General features: G+C 36.5%; 2 protein-coding genes across 2 annotated transcripts; both read right to left on the bottom strand.

Annotated features, from left to right (window-relative positions):
- Positions 1-9,470: 9,470 nt before the first annotated feature.
- On the bottom strand, positions 9,471-11,097 carry LOC105206966. The gene is made up of 2 exons (XM_026131452.1): positions 10,530-11,097; positions 9,471-10,072 (listed from the first exon to the last, which is right to left on the bottom strand). Exons 1-2 carry the CDS (start codon positions 11,095-11,097, stop codon positions 9,471-9,473), a joined length of 1,170 nt encoding a protein of 389 aa, XP_025987237.1.
- Positions 11,098-11,524: 427 nt separating this feature from the next.
- LOC120359334 lies at positions 11,525-23,074 on the bottom strand. The gene is made up of 3 exons (XM_039456471.1): positions 22,904-23,074; positions 18,353-18,598; positions 11,525-13,909 (listed from the first exon to the last, which is right to left on the bottom strand). The coding sequence occupies exons 1-3, from the start codon at positions 23,072-23,074 to the stop codon at positions 11,525-11,527; spliced, it is 2,802 nt and encodes a 933-aa protein (XP_039312405.1).
- Positions 23,075-23,159: the final 85 nt, after the last annotated feature.

The raw sequence follows: 23,159 nt of genomic DNA on the forward strand, positions 1-23,159 counted from the left end.
TATCAACAAAAATATCCAGAACGAAAAATACCAAATAATCGTACATTTCGACGAATTGAAGATCAATTGCGTCAAACAGGATCGCTAACAAGACAACGACGTACAATCAAAACAGATGAAGAAAAAGAGACAAGTGTGCTATTAAGTTTTATTGAAAACAGACGTACATCCATAAGAACAGTAGCACGTAATTTAGAATTATCGAAAAGTTACGTACACGCTGTACTAAAAAAATTCAAATTCAAACCGTTTCGTGATAATTTAGTACAAGCTTTACATGAAGGAGATGCAGATCGCCGATTAATGTTCTGCCACTGGCTTCGAGTTAATTATCGCACTGACTTTGGTTTTCTTAATAAAATATTATGGTCTGATGAATCTTGTTTTTCCAATTGTGGTATGGAAAATCGACATAACGTGCATACTTAGTCCGATGTGAATCCACATGCGAAAAGAGATAAAGGTTTCCAACGCAGATTTTCGGTGAACGTATGGTGCGGAATCATCGGAACAAAAATTATTGGACCTTTCTTTTTCTATGGTCATCTTAATGGTGACAAATACTTGGAATTCTTGCAAACAACTTTCTCAGATTATTTACGCGATCTTCCATTATCAGTTTTTCGAAATATTATTTTTCAACAAGATGGTGCTCCAGCACACAATACACGTGCTGTAATTAACTTTTTAAATAATAGATTTCCTAATTGTTGGATGGGTACTAATGGTCCTGTACGATGGCCACCGAGATCTCCGGACTTGACACCTTGCGATTTTTTCCTTTGGAGGTATATTAAGGATATTGTATATGTAACTATTCCTGAAAATGAAGAAGATTTACGACATAAAATCACTAGAGCTGTTGAAGGTATTACAACAGAAATGCTGCAGTTAACAATAAGAAACATTATAAAACGCGTTGAATGCTGTATCGATCATGATGGTAACAATTTCGAACCATTTCTTAATTAATTTGTTAATAAATATTTCACGAAAAAACAATGTTTACTTTCTCAACCTATTTGATATTCCAAATTTGTTCAACAATACTCGATCCAAATTATTACTTTAATACTTTGCATGCCGATTATCTCGTAAACGATGCGTCGTAGCAATTTTTTTCCTAATATAACTTGATTGAAAATTACCTCTACTATGTAAATATGCAAAAAAAATTAAGTACCCAAATATAAGTACCCATTTAAAAAACCTACATTGACCTTCATAACTCAAAAAGGTGAGGAGTAAAAAAAATTTCTTTACATGCATTTTGTAGCCGACTAAAAACCATGTAAATTTTCCTTATTAAACTTTCTTCTAACTTCAACCAGTTACGAGATATTTGCTCGGACATTTATGGACGGACACCCTGTATATATATATATATATATATATATATATATACATATATATATATATATATATATATATATATATATATATATATATAAAGTAATGAAAACAACAATGTAAATATTGTATAAATATTAATAATAAAATAAAATAAATAATAAATATATTAATATAATTAATATTAAATTGCATTTCTTTAAAAGTTTAATTTAAAACTTTAATATAATTGTAAACGCTGTAAACATAGAACTCACTTCAAGGTGGTCCGAAAGTAAACTAAAAGACTAGCTACATAAATAAAACTTTGGGAGGTTGTTCTTTAATATATAATAAATCATCTCTTAAAATTTGAGACCCTGTTGCCATGTAAATTATTGCAAACAAGCAATATAAAAAATCACTTTTTAACATAGCTCTTATGGGACGTTATTGAATTTTTACCGGAAATGATATGATATCTTTTAAGAAAAACTAGAGATGTTAATAAAAAACTGATTACTGAAAGATGAAATCACAAGCTTTCCAGTGGTATATGAAAGATTGTGTGTTGCCATGGATTTTTAAGAAAATTTAATTGAGAAAGTGATGATGCATGCGTGTCACGGAAGTAAAATGGTTAAGAGGTTATAGACGCCAGCGGGAAGACGGCGAGTCGGCTGCTAGATCTACACTATCTTCACAGTACTTGCGCACTGATGCGAAAGAAGATGGGTCTTGCGATCAAGACATCATTAATCAATCGATCTTTTAAAATTATTATAAATTTATAAACTACTTATAAAAATCAATGGGAACATTATCAATATTAATAATTTTTATTTAGATAAGATGTTTAGGAAAAATCATAATATTAATCATAAAAATCATAATATATTTTATCAAGTTTTATGTGAGTTGTATTATTGACTAACGATGTCACTTTAGAGCCACCTTAATTATAAGCTGTGCAAGAATTTCTCCTGAAACAGGTCCTTTTGAAGCAAATACTCCAATAGGTTGCGAATAAAAATCTGCTATTGGTTGATACATTATTACCAAACCGTGATCTGCTTTTTCATTTAGATTCGATGCTCGTGGCCCATCAATTCCAAAATCAATTAAACCACTATATTAAGTTTTTTTGAATTTACACTTATACTTTCTCTTAAATAAATTTCATCTAACAGAATTACACCATGCTTTTCTTTTTCTTCTTTTTTCTTTAATGTTAACTTAAATATCTCAAAAAAATTTTTTATCGAAACCACATGGAGTATCAATCAAAGATAAATATCTAGAAAGATTAGAGCAATTAAAGTGAATATAACATAATAATATAGTCTGTACCCTGTACTACATATTATATTATCATGGTAGTGTTGATTAATATTTTTTCCACAATGTATAAAATTAAGTTAAAATTGAAAGCTTATACAAATAATTTAGTTACGTTAAAAGTTATATGAACCAAAAACTAATTATTTAAATGTCACATTAAAATTAAATTTACTGAAGTCAAATTTAAAGTTAATTTTAAAGAAACATTTCATATTATATATATTATATTACAATGTCATAATCTGTACGTAAATTAAATTTTTCTTAAAATAAGAAAACAATTACAAAATAGATTATCAAATAAAATATTTTACTTGTTTTTTGTTTAAAATAAGATTATGTGAAGAAAAAACAAAATATTGTTTTTTTATCCAATATAAATAAAATAGGGTAGGGCGGGGCTTAAAGGTCCGCGGGTATAAAGGTCCACCATAAGTATTAAAAAACCTAGTGACGTATCGTTCTTTCTAACCATACGAGCGGTAAGAAGGGCGCGCGCGAGGTATAACGAGACATCGCTGGCAGTCGACCGACGCCGCTAGTAGGAGATAGATGACTGCATCTCAAAATTTTAACGTAAGTAAATTTTTTAACTATTATTCTTTTTAGTTTCGAGCAGTCTTATTTCGTTTACCATGCCTAAACGTAGTTTATCAGTATACGTGATTTATTTGTTTTTCACGATTTATTATTAGTTTTTAGCTAGTTTGTGCGGAAATTTTTCTATAACCTATAAAAATACTTACACGTGGTTGGGGTAAAAAGGTCCAATGTAGACCTTTTAGCTCACATTGAATCTTTCTACCTCACCATTAATATATTGGTTATTAAAAACTTTTTTTTGTTTCAGTATGCGCAACTATAGAAGAAGAACTGATCGTGGCACTAAATCTGTAGAGTTGATGCAACGTGCAGCAGATTTGGTTATCAATGAAAATAAATCATTGAGGCAAGTATGTCGTGACTATGAATTAAATAAGACTTCATTGTCAAGATTTATAAAACGAATGAGGTATGATCCTGTCAATTTGAGATTTGGCTATGGTACTCCAAGGTAGATATTTAATAAAGAACAAGAAGCCAGTCTCACAGAATACTTACTCAAACTTGCACAAATTTTCAACGGCATAGGTCCTAAAGAAGTTCGTCGCATGGCTTATGATTGTGCCATTAAATATGAAATAAGTTTACCGGAAACATGGCATAGCAACAAAATGGCCGGTAGAGATTGGATGTCTGCTTTTCTTAAACGAAATGCAAGTCTCTCCATTAGAAAACCTGAAGCAACAAGTCTCAGCAGAGCTACGTCGTTCAACAAATCTAATGTGCAAGAGTTTTATACGAAATTAACAGAAGTTATGGACCGATTTAAATTGACAGCTTCTTCCATATGGAATGCAGATGAAACTGGCGTATCGACTGTCACCAAACCATCAAAAATAGTTGCTGCTAAAGGAAAGCGAAATGTTGGTTCAGTAACATCAAGTGAACGGGGAACTAATGTAACCCTATTAGTAGCGGTTTCAGCTACAGGTTCATCGATTCCACCTATGTTCATCTTCCCTCGCAAAAAGTTTCAAGACCATTTCATTCGGGATGGTCCTCCTGATTGCATTGGTGCTGGAAATTCTAGCGGTGGGATTACTAATGACGAGTTTCTCATATTTATGCAGCATTTTATCAAGCACATTAAGCCTAGTAAAGAATCACCTGTTCTGTTGGTTTTAGACAACCATTCTTTACACTTATCTGTAACAACACTAGATTTAGCTAAAGAAAATGGAGTGGTGATGCTCTCTTTTCCTCCACATTGTTCCCACAAATTACAGCCACTTGACGTGTCTGTATATGGACCTTTTAAGAGATATCTGTCTTCAGCTCAAGATGCATGGATGCGAAATAATGCTGGAAAAACAATGACTATATATGATATCCCTGGAATCGTCCGCACTTCTTTACCTTTAGCTTTGACACCTACTAACATAATGAGTGGTTTCGAAAAAACTGGCATATTTCCCTTCAACCAAAATAAATTTAACGACGCTGATTTTTCACCTAGTTACGTAACGGATCGCCCTATGGAAACTGACAGTAATGAGCCAGCGCCATCGACATCGTCTACTTCTTTACCAACAGTGTTGTCTAATCCACAGCTTTCAACGTCGTTAGGCCCGCAGCCATCGAATGATGCACAGATATCAGCATTAGTTGAGCCACAGGGAGATTTTTCGCCCGAAATGGTACGACTGCTACCTAAAGCCGGACCACGAAAATCAACTATAAATAGAAAACGCCGTAAAACTGCTATTTTGACGGATACACCCGAAAAATAAAATCTACGTAAAGAACAAGAAATCGCAAATAAGAAAAAAACTAAAAGTGCAAACAAGAAAAGCAAAGCGAATAAAAAAGTTGAGCAAGTGAAAAAAGCTTTTTTTTCAAGATGGTAACTCTGATTCCAGCTCTGATGATGAATACTTTTGTTTGATTTGCTGCGAGAAGTACAGTGACAGTCTTCCAGGTGAAGGTTGGATTCAATGCAATTTTTGCAAACAATGGGCACATGAAAAATGTGTTTCAAACAAAGATTGCATTTACTTTGTCTGTAATAATTGTGATTCAGGAAATGATGAGTCTGATTAAGAAAAAATAGATAGATACCAAATACTGTTAGTTAAGTTACTATGTTGTAATAATTAATTTAAAGAAGAATTTAATATTTGTTTTATGTTTAAAAAAAATATCTTTTGTTTTTTATAAGATTGTTATAAAACTTTAAAAGATTAAGGAAGTTGTTATAAGATTTTAAAGTCAAGACAGGCTATGGTAGAATTCATAAAGAATGTTCTTTTGGTGTTCCATTTAGACTGATTAGTGATTAAACAGTTATAAACAACGTTAGAAATTATTAATAAGAATGTTGTGATATGAAAAAAAAAAGCTTTTGTTTTCCAAAAAAATACTTTGGTTTGTAATAAAGACTGTACTGTTTAAATATTATGAAACATATATATTTTTGTTAATAATTACAGTACTTTTGACTTTTGTTTTTGAAATAAAAAGACTTTTGTATTTTATTTATTGAAATGCTGTTATTATTTCAAAAAACCTTTTTAGTATTAAAATTGCATACTGGACCTTTTTGTCTCCAGGCTGTCTCTTTTTACCCCTACTACGGGGCAAAAAGAGACAGATGACAAGGTCTAGAAAAATTGTCAAATGACACATTTCTATGATGATAATTGATCCAAAAATTGAGTTAAACATAGTTACATAACTATTTATTTGATTAGTATTCTTTATTTTAATATAGTAGGCTCGGTTTTGACAAAAAAATTCGAAATAGTCAAACTGGACCTTTCAGCCCCGCCCTACCCTAATGAAAATATAGAATGTCTTATTTAAGTAAATATATTTTTATATTATTAATGTATTTATCTTTTAGTGTATTTTACAGCATTAATTATGAAACTAGATTTTTTATGTTTACCTGCGTATAGTCCTAATACATGGGACAGGTAGTATCTGAAGTTTCGCAGAAAATTATAGGCACTCGGAGATTTCATATGCAAGAGCATACATAACAGTATCCACTCTTCGTGATATGTATGTCCCTTTGGATTTTTATGTTTTGCTGCTTGTACTATTTCATGTATAGCATGGAGTTGATTTTTGGGAATTTCTTTTTTTTTTAATTCTTCTTCGACAGTTTGCGTAGATATTTCTTTCATTTTAGACAGACAATTGACAAGTTCTACCTTTAATTTGTCCGCTACATATTTACTTCTTTTTTTCATTTTTTCCGCTTTATAATATTTACTTCTTAACATGAATTTCTTTTTATTTTCTGCAATAACTGGTGATCCTGGTGATTTAGATAATCTAATTCTTTTAATAAAAGTTGTTACCGTTTTTGAACGCCGTCTTTTTCGATTTAAAGAAAATTTAATATTTAAGTAAAACTTGCACGTTTTTAATGATTGCGGTATCAAAATTAAACATTCTTTATGTCTGTCTGTCTTACAAATATCTTTCACAAAACTATGTCCAAATTCGTTAATGTCATTTGTAACATTAATTGCACCTGAACATATGTTTAAGTTGTTCACGGAAAATATAGAATCTTTTAGTTCTTCTATATTTTCAATAGTATAATGTATTTTTACTATTATGGAATATATTGGAATATTTTTGATAGGCTGTTTTAAAACATTTACTTGTAGTGTCATATCTTCTTTTAACACAACTTCTTTTAATGCATAAAATGTATATCTATTTTCAAAACTATTAATTAAATTGCATGTTGCTAAAAAAAATATTAATAATTTTATATTATTATTCATGTACATGAAATATGTCCATTGATTTGGCAAATTTAATTCCTTTTTTTCCAATAGATGTATGACCTTATTAAATGATAATGGTAATAATTTATTTCCGTCTTTAGTATTTTCTATTTCAGTATTTAATACAGTTTTTTCAAATAATTCTGTTTGCATACCGATTTGTGTTTCTTCCGTCCAAGGAAAATAAATTGGTACTGCATTTTTTCTTAAACGGGGATGTTTGTACGGTGCAGACTAAAGACCATTAAAATTACAATAACTAACTACATACTATAATCGATATAATTATCAGACTTAACTATTGAATTATTTACAGATCATGCGTATAAAAGATCAATGTTAACATTGTAAAGCCTTTAAAGCTAATCATGAATAGTAATTATTTATCAATCTAACTTACCACACCAAGAATATTTCCTTCTTTATCATAAATAATATGATTCCATAAAATATCTGTAGGTGAAAAATGTTTTTCACACAAAGCTTGTTTATATTTTACGATAAAATTTTTTCTTCTTATTGCTGTCTGCCACAACTTTATTATATTTTCATTTTTAGGTACGTAAAAGAAATGTACTTTTTCGTGATTAATATCGTATCCAGAAGTACAACCTGGAACTATACAGCGCGGCATTATTTAATACTTTTATAATCACTACTATCACTTCTATTATCATGATCGGCACAGAGATGAACAGCTATACGGCTACAACAGTTAATCGAGGATTGGACCGACAGTTGCCTAATGCCATCTAGCGGTTTGCGGACTTTAAATAACCACGTAGTAATAGGATATTTCGGAAGAGTGTCAGAGGCCTGCTCTACCGTAATGTAGTGATGCAAACAAAAATATAATTAACATTCTGAATACTTCAGAATACTATATTTCAATATGCATATTTACCGAGAATCTGTCTTCTGGTGGTTTTAGTTCAGGTATGGGCGGACTTAAAGAATGTTCCAAAACATTATCTTCCGTTGCAGACGGTTCATATTATTTTATTGGGGGATTTGACATAGAGGGAGATGATAGAACACTATCTTCTAATATCACAGATCCATCATGTTCAACAATATAATTATTTATTATGACCTAGAGTTTTTGAGTAAGCATTAAAATGTCTTATATAGTACAAAATTAAAGGATCACTTGTGTACATAGCATAGCCTTACATATGTTTGTTTTCTTTTTTTTTCCTTGATTAATTTCATTATGCGTTTTTAAGGCCCCATTTTAATGTTCATTGTTTGTAAATCATTTTCGGTAAGTTCTAAAAAAGATTCATCGTCGATGCATTCAGCTAAAATACAAAAACACAAAATGTATTGAATAATAAAATAGAAATATTAATAATAATTGTAAAACAAATTTGATATTTAGTTAGTGTTTATTGTTGCGTGATGCGCGCGTTGAGATGCCGGAATTCACTCCGAGTAGAGTGCGAGCAATAACTGCGTGAACGTTTAAATTTTGCGGCGCTCGGCCTAGACACGGCCCTGAGCGCGCGATTACGAGAGCGAGTCCAACGCGAGAGCGCGAGCGACGACGATAGCGTAACTTTCGTATAATGAGTGAAATGGGAGGCGGGAGAGGAAAAGAAGGCGAACAGAGTGATCACTCGATAGAATTAAGGTGTCAATTAATTGTCTTTAATCAAACAGTGATCGAGAATGGTTCTGTCTCGATGATGAGCAAGAATGCCCGCGCAATCTTATTCAAGACGCGCGTATCGACAGCAAATGCAAGTTCGCGCGCCGTATAACTCCCGACACTTCCCGACTTCTGTCTCGCTCAGTTTCGGATACGGTGTACCTTTCTCGCGTCGCTTCTCGAATCTGAATCTGCCGATCTCTCGCAGAGAGAGCGAACCTCCCTGCTCTCGTTTAAGCGAAGAAAAAGCCGGGAGAAGCAAATTCGGCGGGAAAATGTCTCATTGGCTCGAATGGGCTAATTATTGTATCGTCATCGACGATTTAAAACGGCCACCGGACCGGACCGGTAAACTCGCTATTTGCTTGGGCCGACCTTTCCTTGCGTGTACGGACGACCACGACAAAAACTTATTTGCTTCGCACACAAAATATTATTATCTCTATCGTCGAAGTTTCTCGTATTCTTACTTTCGCATAACCAACGAGACAGAAGATTCTCGACGAAATACAGCGCGTAGAACGGATGTTCTTAAGAATATAATAATATGATGATTTGCACAATTTTCATAATTTTGAATTTGATTAATCAAATAAATTGACATGAATAGAATAAGAAAGAGAAAACAAGGTACGGTAACTTATAATTAATTTGACTCGACTATACATGAGTATTTTAACTTGAACCATCGCATAATGATTTGAACTGGAAACATACCGCCCGCCTCGAAATAATAATTTCGAAATGGAATGGACTAAGAATTAATTCATGACGCGAAGTCGAGGCGATCGGCAGATTTGGAGTCAGAGCAACGCTTTGCCCTCGACCTTAGACGCATTCTCAATGTCGATTGGCAAAATACATATTTTACTGATGGGACGCTTATATTCCGAAGATGCTGTTTTCACGGTCACGACACGAATCAGACCGTCCGATCCCGGATGACACAGACTAATTCGGCCTAGCTCCCATTTGCACGGAGGGAGTAGCGAGTTTCGCAATAAGACGAGTTGTCCGACTCGAAGTGCGCGTGGGTTTACGCGCCTCCATTTAACTTGCTGTTGCAGCGTATTAATGTAATCTTGTTGCCAGACCTTCCAAAGACGTTCGGTCATTTGGCGAACTAGCTGCCACCTTGTCAGCCGATTTTCTTTGACTTGCAAAAGCGAGGGCTCCGGGATTGAATTAAGCGCGGAGCCTATGAGGAAATGCCCTGGAGTTAAGAACGTATAGTCATCCAGCGAGTCGGAAAGCGGTGCTAATGGACGCGAATTTAAACACGCCTCGATATTGCAAAGTAACGTTGAGAACTCCTCGAAGGTCAGAGTATGAGCCCCCACAACACGCCGAATATGATGTTTTGTACTACGAACACCGGCCTCCCACAACCCCCCGAAATGAGGAGCTGAGGGAGGTATAAAATGTCATGAGACATTATCCGCGGCTGTGCGATTCTACAGATCGGGATCCCGAAGAGTTGCGCGAAACGCGGCGGCGAGTTCGCGATCCGCTCCAACGAATGTAGTGCCATTGTCAGAGTAAATCGACTCGGGAAGACCTCGCCGTGCGACAAAACGGGAATAGGCTCCGAGAAAGGCGGGAGTAGAATAGCCTTCGACGAGTTCCAGATGCACAGCGCGTGTAGCCATGCACACGAATAATGCGATATAAGCCTTTTTTGAAGCGATTCCGCGACCTGATCGCGAACGAATTAGTACTGGACCCGCGTAGTCCAGCCCGCTATGAAGGAACGCGCGCGCGGGAGGAGTCACTTTGACCTTGGGAAGATCTCCCATAAGTTGAGATGGAGTGAGAGCTCTCTCGCGAGCACAGGTTACGCACCCGTGTAGAATTGATCTGACCGTGCTTCGAGCTCTTAGTAGCCAAAATTCTTGCCGTAGCGTAGCAAGGGTCAATTGCGTTCCTGCATGAAGAGTGAGTATGATATATGAGTAAGCGGACGAGCGGGTGAGAGCCGAGTACTATCGGATGTCGAGCTTGACCGGGTATCGGAGCCTGAGATAGCCGCCCGCCAACCCGAATTATTTGCTCTTCATCCAGGAACGGATTGAGCACGAAGAGTGGACTCCTCGAAGGAACCGACTCATTCTGAGTGAGAGCGCGTATTTCGAGCGGAAAGAGTTGGCGCTGAATGTATTTCACCCAAAAATTTCTTGAGGCTCGTACTTCGCTGGCGGTCAGGGAAGACGGACTTTCCGACTGAATAGCGATATCATCACGCCTTTGAATCCGCGATATAAATCTGAGAACGTACGCGCTCACTCGAATGAGCTTTGGCCACGAAGAATATCGGTCCGCGAGCTCCCATGATTCCGTGACGTTAGCGATCTGAACTGTCGCGCGCGAGTTCTCCTGGAACGCGAGGTCTGGGAGTAATGCGCTCATCGTCGGCCACTCAGAATCAGGCATCCTTAGCCACGCAGGACCTTGCCACCAAAGATGATGCGAGATGAGCTGACTTCCCGAGATTCCTCGCGACGCACAATCAGCGGGGTTTTCGTCCGTGGGAACATATCGCCACGAAGCGGACGGAAGTCGGGTTTGAATCTCGGCAACCCGATTTGAAATAAAAGTCTTCCACTTCGAGGGATGTTGTGTTACCCACGCGAGCACGACGGTCGAGTCCGTCCAGTAAAAGCATGGAGCGGAGGAAACGTGCAGTGCGTCTATAACAAACTTCATTAATCGCGACATTAACACGGCTGCCGATAATTCGAGACGCGGAACAGTCAATGTTTTGATCGGCGCGACCTTTAACTTCCCGACTAGCAAGACAGTCGTGATGTCGCCTGAGCGAGAGGTGAGCCGAATATAAATCACTGCGGCATAAGCGTAATTAGACGCGTCCGAAAACCCGTGAATTTCGCAGTCGATCCGATCCCTTTTGAATCCACCGAGGGAGGTGAAAGTCATCGAGTTCTATCAAGGACGACTGCACAAATTCCCATTTCTTTGCGATATCGGTGGGAACCTCATCGTCCCAGTCGACGCGGAGCTGCCAAAGCCGCTGCAAGAGAATCTTCGCGGAGATTGTAACGGGCGTGCCTAGGCCTAACGGATCAAATATGCGAGCGATGTACGAGAGCATGGCGCGCTTGGTTCGCGCGGGCGAGGGAGAGCGCACGACTCTAAATTGAAACGCGTCAGCCGACGGACTCCAACTAATACCGAGCACCTTTAATGTCTCGTCCGGATGCAGATCCTTGCTGCAAGCGAGACCATGATCCTGCGTGTCAATGTCGCTTAATAAGTGGGCCGCGTTGCTCGACCATTTCCTTAATTCGAAATGACCGCGCTGTAGCAACGAGCACACTTGTTTGCGAACCGAACGAATTAGCGAAATCTCGTCCGCGCCGAAAAGCACGTCATCCACGTAAATATTCTCCTGAAGCACGGGAACGGCTAGAGGAAAATCGCGACCGTCGTCATGGATGAGCTGCCGCAAGACTCGCAGCGCCAAGAACGGCGCCGAAGTTGTACCGTAGGTCACGGTCAAAAGTTGATACTCTTGTACTTTTCCGGTTTTCTCGTCGATCCATAGGATCCGCTGATAGTCTGTGTCACGGGGATCGACGCGAATCTGCCGGTACATTTTTGCTACGTCGGCAGAATAAACGTAACGATACTGTCGCCAGCGTAAAAGCACCGCAGCCAAGTCCGTTTGCAATTTTTGTCCCGCGAGAAGGTGGTCATTAAGTGACCAAGAATTCGAGGTGGGGCTCGACGCGTTGAATACGACTCTTACTCGAGTCGTCGCACTGCTTTCGCGTATTACGGGATGGTGCGGAATATAGACGAATTGAGAAGATTCTGAAGATTCGGGAGCCTTGCGCATGTGCCCGAGATTTTCATATTCTTGGAGGAAGTCTGAGTACTCCCTTTTCAAATCGAAGTTGGCTTGAAGACGGCGTAGCAGAGTCTTGAGGCATCGCTCCGCTATATCGCGTGAGGTATCAATATCGATGGGAGGACCATTTTTGAATGGCAGACGAACAACGTACTGACCGGCGGGAGTGCGCGAATGAGAGGTTAAGAAATGATTCTCGCATCTCTGCTCTTCCGGGCTGAGTATCGTGTGCCTCGGAATTTCCTCAATTTCCCAGAATCGTCTCAATTCGCTATCAAGTGAAACGGATTCCGCGATCGTACAATGTTGCACCGTAACGGTCCGACGGGACGAATTCGACAGAGGCGTGCGGCCCTGAACGATCCAGCCAAAGATCGTTTCCTGAGCAATGGGTTGACCGCGAGCTCCCCTGCGAACCCCATCTCGCATTATATCTGCGTAGATGTCAGCTCCGATTATTAGATCAATGGGATCTGAGTTTGAAGAATTTGGATCTGCGAGAGTGAGATCTGCGAGATGATCCCATTGAAGAGGAGATTGAATAGACGCTGACGAGTAACTAGCAAGCGAACTTAGAATCGTCGCTGTGGTAATGACCGGCGGCTCGATCCCGTCGATCGGTGAGATTTTAATGTGCGCGGCGTAACGATGTATGCCCGCGTCAAGGCCGCCGACGGCGGACAAGGCGGTAGGCAGTATGAATCGACGCAGTTTTAATTTCTTCGCTAATTGAGCTGCAATGAGTGTGAGTTCCGCTCCGGTGTCGATCAATGCTCGTGCAACGACTTGACGACCAGCGAGAGGTCCGACGGACACGCGTGCAGTGGCGAGGACTATCGGCGGTCGAGCGAGATTTGCCGACATCGCGCATAATACCACTGTTTTCGGAGATTCATCGGACTTGATCGACGCCGGGGCTTCGGAATTGGATGCACTAACGGTCGTAGTAGCGGAAGAGACCGAGTCGAGATGGAGCATGGAATGATGTCGCTTTTGACAATGACGACATGAAAAACGGCTTGGACATGCGGAGACGGCGTGCTTTGCACTGAAGCAATTCACGCATCGTTGATGCTGTTTCGCGATCTCCAATCTCTGGCTCGGACTCTTCTGCATGAATTGAAGGCACTTATTCAAGAAGTGGGCCGATTTACAGAGCGGGCACGGCGAGATCGAAGCCGTCGCTACCATGGCGCTCGATGACTTTACCGATCGCGAGGACTTGGCTGCGCCGAGGGGAGTGAGCTCCTCCAACGCGCGAACGCGATTCGCGAGAAAGCGATTGAGATCCTCGTACGTAGGAATTATAGCATCATCACCTTTAATCTCCACGCCTTCCGCGTTGCTGGATCGAGCTTTTGCGTAACGTGATGACTTAGAATGTCACTTAAAATTTCATCCGAGGATCGATTTAATCTCTTTAACGATGCTACGATGGCGAATAAAAGCGTCAGGTCCAGGGAGTTCAATTTGGTAAGCATTTAAATCTGTATCAAACTGAGTAGTAGTGCATATAGATGTGTTTAAGTATACTCTATTACTATGTAATACAAAAATGTCCTCTATACACCCAAATAGAAGTAAATTATCTTCACGAATATGTGCAACTTCTAGGCATACAAATAATTCTTTTCGAAATTCAATTCCATTCAATCAAACAGATTTACATGAAAGAACTACATCCTCATCATGATAAACAAGTGCATAAAAATCTTCCTTGTTTCTAATATCTTGTATAAGAATGGTTTTACTGCTCAAAACGTTTAATTTAGTCAATTTGATTTCGCCTCCGCCCCATCTGGCGTTTTCCTCACATTGAGAAACGCGCACAAGCGTTTTCGGTAGATTTTTAAAATTGCATTGTGTGCACGTTTCCTAATTTCATTGTGCTTAGCTTTGTATTGCATACAATAGTAATGAAGCAGAAGTCCAGACCATAATATGCATTCAGGATAATGAGAAAGATGATGAAATTTATTAATAATATTTACTTCAGGAAATAATCTCTTAAATACTAGAATAAAATTTGTAATAAACGCTCTGAGATACGGAATTAGAGATTTAGTGATCTTTGGCGCAAAAACTAATTCCATAATCTGGAGCAAGATTATTTCCATATGTTCATCTCCATCATGCACTTTTTTGCAAACCAAAAATGGAAAAGCCCGCGTTAGGCACTACGTTTGTATTGCCTTTTGGCTTAATATGTGATTTCTTTTGCGGAGAATAGCTTCAGTAAAATTTGCGGATGGTTTATTCACTTTTTCCGTAAATCCATATTTGAATGATGATATTCGATCATTAAAATATTGAACATTGAACCTTTGCTGTATCAATACATATTCATGTAATACTAATTTTAAAATCATAGGGCATATACAGCATAGAAAATCATGCATAGGGTTAAAAATTTTATTTCGAGAAATGTGAAAATAACACATAAACTATGCAACGAGCAATCTCCTTGAACCCCTGTCGTTGATTTTGAATCAGCAGAAAAATTTGTTTGTTCTAACAAATGAAGACGTTCATTGAAGACTTTCTCAGTTCTTGCTTGTGCTGGTTCCACAGAACCAGCATGTAAATCGGCTCTAGTGTACAAGCACATTCGACAAAACTTATTGGCTGATGGCCCAAGGAGACTATTTACATCGTGGACAAAATGTCCATCCCCAACAAAAGCAGCTAAAAATCCGCGAAGTATAAATTGATAAGGTCCAATTTCTATGGATATTCCTTTGTCGCTTTCCAGACTTTCCACTTAGCTAAGTCTTGCAAAAATGGAGCAAATATCTTTTTAAATCCATACTTTTTTTACATCCGAATCACAACAAAGAATCAGAATGTGTATGCTACTGAGTTCTGAATTTATGTGCGATGGCAAGTTTTGAATTGTATAATAAAAAGCTCCTAATTTACGTACACCTGTCTTTCATCTTAATGGGTTGACAATTTCTAATTCATCATATTACAACTGCAGTCTTAGAGTGTGTTTATGTTGCAAAAAAAAAAGATGAATTTTAGCATGCTAGTCATCTAGGAATGAAGCTAATATATTGTCATCAATTGATTTTCTTTTTGAAAAAATAGCTTCCTGTACATATCTAAAACACAAGTGGTACTATTTCTGTATTTTAACAGAGAAATTTTTATATGCTAACCCATGTGGTACTCTCTTTAATTACTATACAAAACCTAAGTGATTCTATTTCTGCATTTTCATTGAAAAATCTTCCTATTTCTAACCCAAGTAGTATTTACTTAAAAATAAATATTTTAAATTTAATCCAACCTAAATGTATTCTTCCCAAAAAATGTATGAAATCTTTAAATTGCGCTATTTATAAAGAGAATATGTTGCTCTTTGAAATAACTGCTGTACTTACTTAAAAATAAATATCTTACATTTAATCGAACCTAAATGTATTCTTTCCAAAAAATGTATGAAATCTTTAAATTGCGCCATTTATAAAGAGATTATGTTGCTCTTTGAAATAACTGCTGTATTTACTTAAAAATAAAAATCTTCAATTTAATCCAACCTAAATGTATTCTTTCCAAAAAATGTATGAAATCTTTAAATTGCGCCATTTATAAAGAGAATATGTTGCTCTTTGAAATAATTGCTGTACTACTTTTAACAAATAAAATGCAAGTGATAGTATCTTTATTTTTTAAATAAAATCCAAGTGGTATCTTTAATTCCTTTCTAAATAAAATTCAAGTGATACTATCTGTGTATTTCTATTAAAAAATTTTTCTGTTTTAACCTAAGTAGATGTACTTAATTTTAAAAAGTTTTAAAGAAATATATAACATTTAATCTTAAAGAATTAAGGAAAAAACAGAAATGAGAAAGTTTTATTAAAATATAAAATTTTTAAACTACAAAAAATTGCCGCTGCTAGATGTCTAAATATCTAAATAAAATGTTGTAAAATATTTATTAAAATAGTTACTTGATAACTTAGCTCTAAGTCGCTTAATTTTATTTAAAGTATAAATATGTAACTTTTTTCCTTTACCTCTGTATATAACTTTATATATTATATATATTTCTTTTATTAATGAAAAAATTTACCATAAAAAATTAATTGTTATATAAAAGTATCTTTATAATATTGATAAATATTGAATTTAAAAAATTGAGAAGTTGTTTATAATACTAATTTAAATGTAGTATTATTTTTTAAAAGTTCTTATTCACGTATAAATTTAATTAATATTATATTTCTTTAGATTTAGTGATTACAAAAGCTTTACAAATACTCACAAAATAAAAGTTTTCTAAATAAAGCTGTAAATTGTTGGCTCGCTAGTTATTACGAAAAGATACTCTACATCTCATGGGAATGAGAAGGTAGTGTGGGCTTCAAGTTCCAGTGTCGTTGCAATTCCTAATCCTAATATTGAAATCGTGAATCACACTTTTGGCCCGTTGAGTTGTAATATTCAATGAATGCTCATCATAAATCAATCCAAAATGATTTTCAGCAATAATCAATAAACTCTGCGTGAAGAATACTGCTGGGGTGTTGGGACTGAATGGCGGTGCAATAGATATAAACATTAAACGCAACATCACTGCAAAAACAGAAAAGAACAGATACTCATCGTTGAAGCAATGATTTTTCATTAAACATTACATTTCACTGAGTTTTCAATCTCATCTCAATGATTTCACTTTTAGCACATATAGGTTAAAATTTCAATTAACAGCATTAGCAATAAAAGGAAGGTAGTCGATTATTATGTTTTTAATCATGAAATGCTGAGTCGACTACCTTCCTTTTATTGCTAAATCTCTTAATTAAAGATTTTACTTACATGTCATAAGTGATCAAAGCGCATTGAAGTGTGTAATAAATAATAATATTTAAATATCAGATTGCAAACTTTATAAAATGTAATGTTTAATTAATCGAGGCAATTTTAGCGTAATCCTTTGAGAGGTAATAAAATAATAAATAATAAAACTTTCTTTCTCTCTCTCTCTCTCTCTCTTACAAAATTTTTTACAACATATACGAGAACTAAAGCAAGCAACAATGTTAATAATAATCAATTGTTGATGTGTAACTCATCTTCGATATTGATGAACGTCCTCTTCGAGGACGCAGGACAATGACGAAGACCCCTTCACGAGATCTCGGGTATCACCTCGTCGTCAACATTTGAATCGCCGCCGCCGTCGTCGACCACCACTTCCATCCACCACTAACACACCACGTGCTGTTCTTGAAAGCGTCCTCGAAGTGTGCTGTCCTCGTCGAGAGATCACGAGGACGTACCATCAACCGGCACTAACGACTGTAGCTCACGCACCGCGCTTTTCGCGAAAGTAGCGAAACGAAACGAGAGAGAGACACGAGCGTGCACGGTTGTCCACGCGATAGGTTAGGAAACCTGTCACCTTAATCTATCAACTACATGTATACACATTGTATACGGCCATGATGCTCATGGGAACGGTCACATGTTGCCCCACGTGATGATAGAACGGCTAATAACGAGCGCCACTCGGTACTCGTGTCGAAAAGATGTACTGGACAAGATTTGATGGTCGTTGACGACGACGACGTTTCTTACATCTAAAACATCAAGATTTGGACTTTGCGTCGCAATATATCCGCACGTACGGCACGGAGAGAAAAAATAAAAACACTTTTATTATGCAATTTTCCCCAAGCTATCGATTGAGACTACTCAGAACTTGATCGGTTCAGCCGTTACTGAGATCAGAATAATCTCGTTAGGTTGAACTCGCTGACTCGCGTAAAAGAGGCTGGTCTCTCTCGCTTATAAAGAAAAAAATACCGCGAGACGCGACCGCGCCTCTTGATTTGACACCATCAATTTAAGAAAATCAATGATAGGAACATATTGATAAGTCTCCATAACCATTTCCGGTATGTACGTGTTTGTTTCATTATCCAGGGTATTATCAAAGCGATATTTGAGAGGAATTTCTATGGGTTCAATATATCCGCAATGTTTTTTCAATGCAATAATTTCTTGATCCAATGTTCTCATTTCTTCAAAAGTGCTATCGAACTCAAATACCTGTAAAACATTGTTTGAAACATTGTCATTTAGCATGTATTGTCTCGAAAAATCTTTTTAATTTTCTTCTTCATGAAGTCTCGGACAGTAAGTATTTAGAAGCTCTTTGTATTTGTCAAGAATCTGTGTAAATAGATGGCCTGTCATTGAACCATTACACTGAAACTTTGCAATTATTCCGATCACAAATTTTTGTAAATCAAAATCATCATTATCGGCACCGCTACTAACATCATCATTATAAATTGAATCGTCATTAGTGTTTTCTGGATCGTTAGATTGTACATACATCCATGTCGTTGTTATTCATTTTATTATTATAAAGCTGATAATTAATAATTGTAGGTCTTTGTTCAGATTTATCGTTTCTTTCATGCAAGTGATAATTTCTAACATGCCTTCTCAACGAATAAAAAGGTACAAATCTACGTCGACCATTATGTTGTCCACATTCAAAACCTGCATTGCTCACACCGCGATTAAATGTAAGCCCATGGATAGATGTAAAATGCAAAACTAAACTATCCAATCCGCCAGAAACAAACTGATGACACATACAACAATTTAATCGCTCCATTATTTCAATTAATCACATCAATTCTTATAATAAAATAATAAATACTGAGCAATGAAAACATTTTAAAACATTTTTGTAAAGTTAGGTAATTACACTTCTAACGTAAATAACACTCTGAAACAATTTTTTCTATGTAATTATATTTAAATAAGTATTAGGTATTATGCTCCAATTATATTTGAAATAAATAAAAAATGAAATATTAAATATGGAAAGTTAATACAACCTTGAAATACACTACTCAAAAAAAAATAGGGAACACTTTCCAGACACCAAAAATTAGGCTATTTTCAAATGACTGTAACTCGGTGAAAAATCATCGTAGATAAAAAATAAAAAAAGCATTTTGAAGCTTGAAGATTCAACTTTAACATTCTATTAGCAGATTTTCAAAATTCTTTTAACTTCCTTGTCTTATGCAGTAAAAAAGCACACCCTGTTTTGTTCCTTAAAATTTCGTATTTTTGACACTTTGCAGCTCGACCAACAAATTTTTTTCGAATAATTCAAGTAAAGCTTCATAAACTACAACATTTTGCCTACAAAATGCTTTTTTTTCAAATTTCTCTACAATTTTTTTTGACCGAGTTACGCAACTTTGAAGCTAAACCTGCATTTTTTACAAATGATGTCCGTACTCCGTGAAAAAACATCGTAGACAAAAAATCAAAAAACCATTTTAAAGCTCGAAGTTTCAGCTTTAACATGCTATTAATGGTTATCAAAAATTTTCTCAATTTCTTAGTACTATGCCCCAAAAAAGATACACTGTTTTTTCCTTAAAATAACGTACTTTTAACAGTCTGTAGCTCAATAAAAAAATTTTTCTCGACAAATCCAATGCAAGTGCCATAAAGTATGACATTTCTTCTACAAAATGCTTTTTTTAAAATTTTTCTACGATTTTTTTGACCGAGATACAAGACTTCGAAGAAACACATTTTATACAGTACGTTTTTCTGAAAAATGACGTCTACCGCCGACATTAGCATTACCCAATATGCACCACGTGGAAATTGCCGGTCGGATATTTGCACATCGTGTGTGTGTGTGTGTGTGTGTGTGTGTGTACCACAGCAGAGATAAGGACCCCACAATTCGTCACTTCTGTGGTATTTAATGACTTCAAACCCTCTCTGCTATGTGTGTGTATGTGCGCGCGCGCATGAGTATTCAATAGTGTGTATTTCCTCCTCTTTGATCAATTACTGCTTGCAAGCGTTCTCGCATATTTATACATCTTGCAATACGATCTTGCGGAATGTTGTGCCAAATTTTCGTTAAAATTTCTCCCAATTCTTCTATTTTGCGGCTGTTCTTTGCGACGTCTTAATCGTCGTTCCATTTTATCCCAAATGTGCTTGATTGGATTTAAGTCCGGGCTATTGGCGAAATGATTTAACATTCTAGTTGCGTGTCGTTGAAAAAAACGTCGCGTTATATTCGCCGTATGAGGTCAAGCGTTGTCCTGCATGAAAATAAAGTTCCGACAGGTTCGATTTAATTACAAAACGTGTGGTCGTAGAATATCGTTGATATAACGAACACCTGTCATTGCCGGAGGTGGCAGGATCACTAGATCACACTTGTCTTGTAAGTGATATACACCCCCACACCATCACGGAACCGCCGTTGTAAGATCGTACTGACATTACGCAACGTTGATCATAACGTTTATTTCGTCAATGCCAAGAACGACGATTAAGGCGTCACGAAGAACAGCCGCAAAATTTAGAAGAATTGGGAAAAATTTTAACGAAAATTTGGCACAACATTCCGCAAGATCGTATTGCAAGATGTATAAATATGCGAGAACGCTTGCAAGCACTAATTGATCAGAGAGGAGGAAATACACACTATTGCACACTCGTGCGCGCGCGCGCATACACACACACACAGCAGAGAGGTTTTGGAGTCATTAAATACCGCAGAAGTGACGAACTGTGGGGACCTTATCTCTGCTGTCATACACACACACACACACACACACACACACACAGCAGAGAGGTTTTGGAGTCATTAAATACCGCAGAAGTGACGAACTGTGGGGTTCTTATCTCTGCTGTCATACACACACACACACACACACACACACACACACACACACACGATGTTCAAATATTCGACCGGCAACCTCCCCGTGGTGCATATTAGGTAATGCTAATGTCGGCGATAGACGTCATTTTTCAGAAAAATGTACTGTAAAAAATGTGTTTCTTCGAAGTCTTGTATCTCGGTCAAAAAAAATCGTAGAAAAAATTTTAAAAAAAGCATTTTGTAGAAAAAATGTCATACTTTATGGCACTTGCATTGGATTTGTTGAGATAAAATTTTTTATTGAGCTACAGGCTGTTAAAAATACGTAATTTCAAGTAAAAAACAGTGTATCTTTTTTGGGGCATAGTACTAAGAAATTGAAAAAATTTTTGAAAACCATTAATAACATGTTAAAGCTGAAACTTCGAGCTTTAAAATGGTTTTTTGATTTTTTGTCTACGATGATTTTTCACGGAGTACGGATATCATTTGTAGAAAATGCAGGTTTAGCTTCAAAGTTGCGTAACTCAGTCAAAAAAAATCGTAGAGAAATTTCAAAAAAAGCATTTTGTAGGCAAAATATTGTAGTTTATGAAGCTTTACTTGAATTATTTGAAAAAAATTTGTTGGTCGAGCTGCAAAATGTCAAAAGTACAAAATTTTAAGGAACAAAACAGGGTGTGCTTTTTTACTGCATAAGACAAGGAAGTTAAAAGAATTTTGAAAATCTGCTGATAGAGCGCTAAAGTTGGATCTTCAAACTTCAAAATGCTTTTTTTATTTTTTATCTACAATGATTTTTCACCGAGTTACAGTCATTTGAAAATAGCCTAATTTTTGCTGTCTGAAAAGTGTTCCCTATTTTTTTTTGAGTAGTGTATATTTAATGTGATTTCATCGATATCCATTGACCGCAAATGATTGATGAAATTATTTGATGATATTTTAATAGCATCCATTTTTTTGTCAAAAATAGCTGTAATGGAAAAAATATTGATATAATTATATTATCAACACATACTTTTTCTTTGATACATTTAACTTAAGCACCACAATCCGTAGACGTAACAATGATAAAATTAACATATAAGTAATGTTTTTTTACATTTTGTACATAAATTTTAACAAATACAAAATATAAAATTATAAAAATGGTTTTAAAAACATGTTAAAGTAATACAATTTGCATATATTTATTAAATACATGCAAATTGTGTTACATTAACATATTTTTTATACCATTTTCACAATTCCGACAAATTTTGATCAATATAAGCAATATGTAAAAATGTGCATATCTAAATATTTTGTTTCGTTTTATTTAAAACAGTTCAAAATTTTTATATTGCCAGGTACTTATTCAGGTACTTGTTTAATATTCGGTGAACAACAATATACGGGGGCACTCGAGTGATGTTTCCGAACGCAGCCAAAATCACAAAGTGTCAATTCAATTTTGAAAATATTGATACCCCTCCCTTTCTTGAGGTTTTAGGGTCGACCATATCATGAGTGTCAAAGACAGACGGACATGAGCAGGTACAGTCAGACAGACACAGACAAGCACTGACAGGTACGACTAAGCAGACAAGTCTGTATTATAGGTTAGGTTAGGTTATAGATTAGGGGCCGAAATCAAGGAAGGAGAAAGCCAAAGTTGTGAGCTCTGTCAGGATGGCTCCTCTTTATACTCTGCGAGAGTATCTTCTACTCCCAAGGAGGGGTGACGGGGTCCGTCCAACGACGGTGGCTTCTGCGGGAGGTGCGAGGGAGTGCGTGGTGATCATACCCGAACTCCCAACGCAATACTCCGCGAATGACGACGGCGACGACACCGACACCAGTGTCACAACGACGGCCATGGCGACTAGCACCGTCACAACCGTCACCACAGCTAGCCGGAAAAGGAGGGATCCTCCTCAGACGGCGACAAGAGCAAGATGCGTA

Source organism: Solenopsis invicta, chromosome 13 (genome assembly GCF_016802725.1).
Source record: "Solenopsis invicta isolate M01_SB chromosome 13, UNIL_Sinv_3.0, whole genome shotgun sequence".
Taxonomy (NCBI): domain Eukaryota; kingdom Metazoa; phylum Arthropoda; class Insecta; order Hymenoptera; family Formicidae; genus Solenopsis; species Solenopsis invicta.